Genomic DNA, 8,269 nt, shown 5'->3' on the forward strand with positions numbered 1-8,269 from the left:
TGTAGTTGGAGAAGGGTTAGGCTGAATACATTTCTCGAAAGTGAACTTGCAATGAAGAATGACACCTAGAATTCTAAATGATTTGCAAGTAGTAAATGAAACACTGTCAATGAGAATATCTTGGGGGTAGGGGAGTCCAATATCCTGGAGCTGCACAGAGCCCTACTTTGACTTTAGTTAGGGTTTAACATCAACCTCAATAATTTATACCAATTCACAATTTTAAGAGGAATCTTTGTTAAGAGGTTCATTAGAACTTGAAGTTTTCTTTCTTGTTTTGTTGCCAGTGCTTTTCGGCTCACAATCCGTCTAGTGATTCCTGACAATTCTGTAATTAATGCCACGTAAATGATGTATATAAGTACACACACACACACACACACACACACACACACACATATATATATATATATATATATATATATATATATATATATATATATATATATATATATATACGTATATACATACATACATATATATATATATATATATATATATATATATATATATATATATATATATATATGTGTGTGTGTGTGTGTGTGTGTGTGTGTGTGTGTGTGTACGTATGTAAGCATGTACGTAAAATGTGTGTGTAGCTATACACGCACGCGATCTTGTTCTATTGCTTGGGATTTTCTTTACCGTTTCCACTAGAAAGAAAGGGCTTCATATTTACAAAATATTGTTTGCTTTACTTTTCTTATTGTGGAGAGCTTGATGGTTTATGAAATATCCTTCATTAAAAGTTATGAATGTGAGTTAGCCGTGCACAGTAGAATATTCGTAGCCAGTCGATATTGCTATCCACTCATTAAATTTGTATGCTGTTGGGTTATTATTATTATTATTATTATTATTATTATTATTATTATTATTATTGTTGTTGTTGTTGTTGTTGTTGCTGTTGTTGATACCTTATGTGCACAAACTTAACATAAGATTTGGCAGATTTGGAGCACATGAAAATTCACGATAAAAAGAAAATAAAATGTTATAAAAAATTGAAACAAAAGAATAAGTATAAATAGGAATTCGTTGTTTTACATGATCACATGAGTACAACGCCAGCAACTCCAATCCCTACGAGGACGGCAAGGGGAAAATGAACAGCGCCAGTCCCGCGCCGGCTAATGGCACATCTCAAGATTTGATGGTAGAATCTCCTTCCGTGAATAAATGTCTCGGAAAAACCTTTGTATAGCATTTGTTCCGTGGATGCGGGGAGGCTGGAAATGCTTCTCTCGACATTTTGAAACACTGAGACCATTTGCACAGCCGTTAAGAGTTTCCAGATTCGTTTTCTGCACCGCCTGCACCCCCTCCTCGGATATTTATGTATCCGAAATCTTGAAATTTCTCTCTCTCTCTCTCTCTCTCTCTCTCTCTCTCTCTCTCTCTCTCTCTCTCTCTCTCTCCGTGTCAGACAGAAAGAAATTGTAATTGAGCAAATTTGGGCTTTATGTTACCTTGTATATCAATTACTTGTTTTCCTTTATTAATTTTTAGTACAACGCATTCGATGTTAATCCGGTGTTTGTGCGCATATATATATATATATATATATATATATATATATATATATATATATATATATATATATATATATATATATATGTATATATATATATATTTCTTCGCCTGCTCTCTCTCTCTCTCTCTCTCTCTCTCTCTCTCTCTCTCTCTCTCTCTCTCTCTCTCTCTCTCTCTCCAGTGCCAGTCAGAAACAAATTACAAATGAGCAAATTTGGAGTTTATGTTACCTTGTATATCTTTTAAATTGTTTTCCATTAATTATTAATTTTAAATATAACGAATTCGACATCAGTGCGAAGTTTGTGTATATATATATATATATATATATATATATATATATATATATATATATATATATATATATACATATATACTGCATATATATCACAGCTTTTAGCCATTTCTCCTTAAAGGGGGTGCTCCCGAATAAAATAGGAAAATGGTCACTGTCACATTCATACGTTAATTTGTGGACCACATTTGTTTGACTAGCATGTGCAAATGAGTTGTGGTTTACTCGTACATCACAAACATTTTTTGCATTCCATGAGGTAGGGCTCTCATATTTATAGGCGCTGTTCATTTTGAAAAGGTTGACGGCGATGGGTGCCGTTGAAATTTATGCTTTTTATTACTGTTGTTGTTAATGTTACGGTTGTTGTTGATGACGTCATCCATTTAAGGAGTGTTGTTGATATGAACTGTATATGAGAATTGCGTATTTTGCTGTAACGTCTATCTTGATAGTCGAGTGTCTGCTAAACGTGTTATTGAAGTTTTATGTTATCTTTCCACTATATATATATATATATATATATATATATATATATATATATATATATATATATATATATATATATATATATATATTTATATATAATGTAACTGTGAAATATTTTCTGTTAAAACAGAATTCCATCAGATATAAGGGAGCCCACAGAAACGCCAAAATGTGGAAAATAAAGGCTATATTTCAGAGACTAAACTCTCTCTCCTCAGGCAAATAGTGAATGAGAAAAAGTTATAGAAAGCGGTACAAAAATATATATTTATATATGTATATATAGATAGATAGATAGATAGATTGATAAATAAAGAGAGAAAGAGATGATAGGGTGTAGCTGGAGATTCAACAGTTAAGAGTATATGGCTGTGGCAGTAAGCCTTGTCTTGTTTTCTCTAAGTTAGGTAAACCTTATTTTAACCAGACCACTGAGCTGATTAACAGCTCTCCTATAGGGCTGGCCCGAAGGATTAGGTTTATTTTACGTGGCTAAGAACCAATGGGTTACCTAGCAAAGGGACCTACAGCTTATTGTAGAGGTGACCCAACCCTGTTAAGGGAAACGACTTATTGTTGAAAAGAAATATTTGTTATTTACATTTTTAGATTATTCTACTTCCTCTTCCCCATTTGACCTTTATTACAATGCTCTTCTATGTAGTCTACAGTCCTTGTAACTAGCTTTCCTCATACAGTTCTCTCCCTAATCATTCTCTCCTATATAATGTGACCGCATGTTTCATACTATCTCAGCTAAGGTCCTTAAAGTGAATGTTATTTTCTCGAAAAAGATTAATTAGGATCCATTTTCACAAATATCTTTTTTCCACCTTTTTCTTGTCCTCTACTATACTCCTTTATCTTCACTAGATATTAATGCCGGTTAATAGTGTTGTCCACACTTTTCCTTGTAAAGTACTTTCCATTGTTTTACAGAATTATATATCATACACCATATCTGCAACCCTACTTGTGAAAAGGCTTACTACGTTTCTCCTCCACCTGCACAGTTAGTTAATATTTCATTGGGCCATATTCGATGATCTTGCTGTTGATTTGTAGAGGATGTCAAAAGATGGGCAATTTACTTCTTGGATAGGCAAATAGATTTTTCTTGTTCACGCATCTCTTTCTTCACCAAGACGCTAATGAGAGATTGGTATATGGAAGAGGAATTCAAAAGGGCATGGGTTCTCTTCACCCAGGGGATAATACAGATAGATTAATTCGGGTGTATAAATTATGCATTTGCGTTGTCCTTTTTTCCTGAAAGAAAAGGGAAAGAACTGTGAAGAAAACAAGAGTGTTAACTAAATCGCCTAGAGGCGATTCCCGTACCTCTTAAAAGACGGGTTTTTCGGGCTACTTTTTTCATTTCTTTTTAGTTTTCTGTAAATAAAACTATTGTGCCGGCTTTGTCTGTCCGTCCGCACTTTTTCTGTCCGTACTTTTTGTCCACACTTCTTCTGTCCGCCCTCAGATCTTAAAAACTACTGAGGCTAGAGGGCTGCAAATTGGTATGGTGATCATCCAACCTCCAATCACCAAGCATACCAAATTGCAGCCCTCTAGCCTCAGTAGTTTTTATTTTATTCAAGGTTAAAGTTAGCCATAATCGTGCTTCTGGCAACAATTTGCGATAGGCCACCACCGAGCCGTGGTTAAAGTTTCAGGGGCCGCGGCTCGTACAGCATTATACAGAGACCACCGAAAGATAGATCTGTTTTTGGTGGCCTTGATTATAATGCAGTAGCGGCTGTACAGAAAACTCGATTGCGCCGAAGAAACTTCGGCGCATTTTTTCCTTGTTTATTATTCTTCTCAAGTCTTTGTATAATGTAGTACAAAGTAGAGACAACAGAAAATAATAATAATAATAATAATAATAATAATAATAATAATAATAATAATAATATTAATAATATCCTTAATTTCAGCTCAGGGAATATACAAAGTGTAGACAACAGAAAATAATAATAATAATAATAATAATAATAATAATAATAATAATAATAATAATATCCTTTATTTCATCTGAGGGCCATATAACATGAAATATACAAAGTAGAGGCATTACAATACACAGTCTAGATACACGGGGTAAAATGATAAAAATGATAATTAGCAATATCCACGCAGTTGCTGAAGTAGAAAAATGATAATTAGCAATATCCACGAAGTTGCTGAAGTAGTTGTAAAAATAGTATTGATAATAATGGTAATGACAGTGCTGATATCGAGAATAATAATAGTAAAATAATATTAAAAATGATAACAGTTAAAGAACAGATTGCATACAATTAATTTTCAGCTAGAGACCTTAGTTGGGTTACAGGGGTCTGTTTCAGAGGGCTAAATACGAAAAGTGGAAAAAGCAAATCTCAATATAATAATAATAATAATAATAATAATAATAATAATAATAATAATAATAATAATATAAAATGATAATAATTATAATAATAATACGTCGACGACGAGGTGGACGACGACGACGAGATCGACGAGGTCGACGACGACCACGACGCCGACGAGGTCGACGACGACCACGTCGCCGACGAGGTCGACGACGACCACGACGCCGACGATGACGAGGTCGACAACGACGACGAGATCGAAGCGGTCGATGACGAAAACGACTTCGAGGACGAGCTCGAGGGCGACTTCGAGAACGACCTCGAGGTCGACTTCGAGGACGACCACGAGGTCGACTTCGAGGACGTGCTCGAGGATGAGCTCGAGAACAACTTCGATTATGAGCTCGAGGACGAGCCCGAGGAAGACTTCGAGGACGACCTCTAAGACGACATCGAGGACGTCTTCGAGGATGGGCTCGAGTATGACTCCGAGGACGACATCGAAGAAGACTTCGAGGATGAGCTCGCGGACGACTTCAAGGACGAGCTCGAGGACGAATTCGAGGACGAGCTCGAGGTCGACTTCGAGGACGACCTCGATGTCGACTTCGAGGACGACCTCGATGTCGACTTCGAGGACGACATCAAGTGCTCGAGGTCGACTTCGAGGACGACATCAAGTGCTCGAGGTCGACTTCGAGGACGACATCAAGTGCTCGAGGTCGACTTCGAGGACGACATCAAGTGCTCGAGGTCGACTTCGAGGACGACATCAAGTGCTCGAGGTCGACTTCGAGGACGACATCAAGTGCTCGAGGTCGACTTCGAGGACGACATCAAGTGCTCGAGGTCGACTTCGAGGTCGACTTCGAGGACGAGCTCGAGGTCGACTTCGAGGACGACCTCGATGTCGACTTCGAGGACGACCTCGAGATCGAATTCAAGGGCTCGATGTCGACTTCGAGGACGACCTCGGGGTCGACTTCAAGGGCTCGAAGTCCACCTCGACATCCTCAAAGTCGTCCTCGAAGTCGACTTCGAGGACGACCTCGAGGTCGACTTCGAGGACGACCTCGGGGTCGACTTCGAGGACGACTCTGAGGACGTCGAGGTCGACTTCGAGGACGACCTCGAGGTGGACTTCGTGGACGACTTCGAGGACAAGCTCGAGGACGACTTCGAGGACAAGCTCGAGGACGACTTTGAGGATGAGCTCGCGGACGACCTCGAGGACGAGGTTGACGAGGACGACTTCGAGGACGTCATCGAGGACGATTTCGAGGACGACTTCGAGGACGAGCTCGAGGATGACTTCGAGGACGAGCCCGAGGAAGACTTCGAGGACTATCTTGAGGACGACCTCGATGTTGACTTCGAGGACGAGCTAGAGGATGACTTCGAGGGCGAGCCCGAGGAAGACTTCGAGGACTGTCTCGAGGACGACCTCGATGTTGACTTCGAGGACGACCTCGAGGTCGATTTCGAGAACGACATCGAGGACGACTTCGAGGACGACCTCGATGACGTCTTCGAGGACGACCTCGAGGATGACCCCGAGGACGACCTCGTGGACGTCTTCGAGGACGACTTCGTGGACGAGCTCGAGGACGACTTCGAAGTCGACCTCTAGCACGACTTCGAGGACGAGCTCTACTACGGCTTTGAGGACGATCTCGAGCACGACCTCGAGGTCGACTTCAAGGACGACGTTGAGGACGACCTCGAGGTCGACTTCGAGGACGCCCTCGAGGTCGACTTCGAGGACGACCTCGAGGTCGACTTCGAGGACGACCTCGAGTCGACTTCGAAGACGACCTCGTGGTCGACTTCGAGGACGACCTCCCACTCCTAGCTCTCTCCTGAATATTTCTAGCATCGTATTTTGTGCCGATGCGTTGCCAGACGTGCATTGTTTCATCACTGAAGATTACATTTTTCCAGTCATCGATATCGTAAACAACATGTTGCAGAGCAAAGCCCAGACTAGTGTCACGATGCCATTCCTTTAACTCCTCTTTGACCGCCGGAACATGGCACCTGATCCCATGCTCCCTCAGTCGCTGTCTGGTTGTCTGGAGTGCACGGGATTTGCAATTCTTGCGTGATAGTTACTGAGGTTTTCAGGGGGTCGTCTATGGATGCTGCAATGATTTGTTCGTCGTGTTGTCGTGTTGTTATGCGTGGGCGTCCTCTCCTAGGTCTATCTGCCAATGTTCCCTTTTCCCGCCATCTTGATATCCACCTTTGGACTGTGCGTGTTGACACTCCAACGCTCACGGCAATATCTCGTGTTGGAACACCACGCTCCCACTCACCAATGATCCGACCTCTTTGAGTTATATGCTCAACAGAGTTGTCTTTGTTTGCCGCCGCCATCTCTACAAAAAAATGCCATATATAAGTATATGTTATATAGACTAAAGAAGACAACAATATGGTGGAGATTGCCGTAATATAGATAATCGTGTTTACCAGCTAATAAAGTTACACAGAGGCTGCAAATCCCCAGCCGTCAAAACTACTCAGCTACTGGCTTTTGGGATACGCATCGTCCATGGCTGTGTCGCAAACTCCTTCGTCGGAAAACCAGGTCCCCCCACTTTCCCTCAAAACTATTCAGAACGTAAACGATGATATAAGTAATGCTATAATGATACATATCTATGTCTTCATGGCGAATTGGAATAATTGATATTAACTGTTATCAATAAGGGTATTAATATCGCCACTTCAAATATGTTGATAAGCGAATCTCGTCAAGCCCTACATTAACATCACCCCATTGCCCATCACCTTTAACCTCCTTATCATAATATCCTCCTACACCCCACCCCCACGTGCTCGGTGCTTAAAAGAGATAATTAATATCGAAATAAAATACGATTACATTTCTTAAAAGAATAAAATTTCTCTCTCTTTCTCTCTCTCTCTCTCTCTCTCTCTCTCTCTCTCTCTCTCTCTCTCTCCTTGAAATATATTTCAGTCATTATTGCACTTTTTTGTCTGAATTTGGTAATTTCCCTCCTCCTCTCATTGGAACCATCGTAACTGTGCATTGGTAGCGGAACTTCAGCTACCGTTCAGAGCAAGAAGGACATGATCTCTCCCAGCAAGGTTTGGCGAGGCGACATCGGTTTCTTTGGTGGGTGTACCTCTGAAAGATCAACATATATCTTTTAATTATGTAAATTATAAAGCGACAAGTAAACATTTACTCCAATAGTCTGCATAATATGTAAATGATGATTAAAATAAATGTTATTTCAGACAAATATTTATTCCATTCATATTTCTTTCATACATGTCTCTTGTTCGCATGGAAACTATGCATGCCGTCGCCATATTTCTACGGCAGGTTATCACTCATCCATCCAGTTATTAGCCCTCACTGGAAAAATTCCCCCTTATATTCTGTATGGATGTGACTAGAAAGCTTGTTTTCCAAGTATTATAATTATGATCCGTCTCCATCCTGCTGATTTCCTTATTAATTCATCAGTCGTCATATACTGCGAAATGACAGTCTTTCATTCACGCTTCTTATGTTTCGACCATTATATTTGTATGCTGTCTCGGTGTTTCAGAATGT

General features: G+C 40.1%; 1 protein-coding gene across 1 annotated transcript; it reads left to right on the top strand.

Moving 5' to 3' along the window:
• Window positions 1-5,150: 5,150 nt before the first annotated feature.
• LOC136838930 (aspartic and glutamic acid-rich protein-like) lies at window positions 5,151-6,532 on the top strand. Its single transcript, XM_067104623.1, has 3 exons — window positions 5,151-5,154; window positions 5,190-6,271; window positions 6,311-6,532. The coding sequence occupies exons 1-3, from the start codon at window positions 5,151-5,153 to the stop codon at window positions 6,530-6,532; spliced, it is 1,308 nt and encodes a 435-aa protein (XP_066960724.1).
• The last annotated feature ends 1,737 nt before the right edge of the window (window positions 6,533-8,269 follow it).

Source organism: Macrobrachium rosenbergii, chromosome 5 (genome assembly GCF_040412425.1).
Source record: "Macrobrachium rosenbergii isolate ZJJX-2024 chromosome 5, ASM4041242v1, whole genome shotgun sequence".
Taxonomy (NCBI): domain Eukaryota; kingdom Metazoa; phylum Arthropoda; class Malacostraca; order Decapoda; family Palaemonidae; genus Macrobrachium; species Macrobrachium rosenbergii.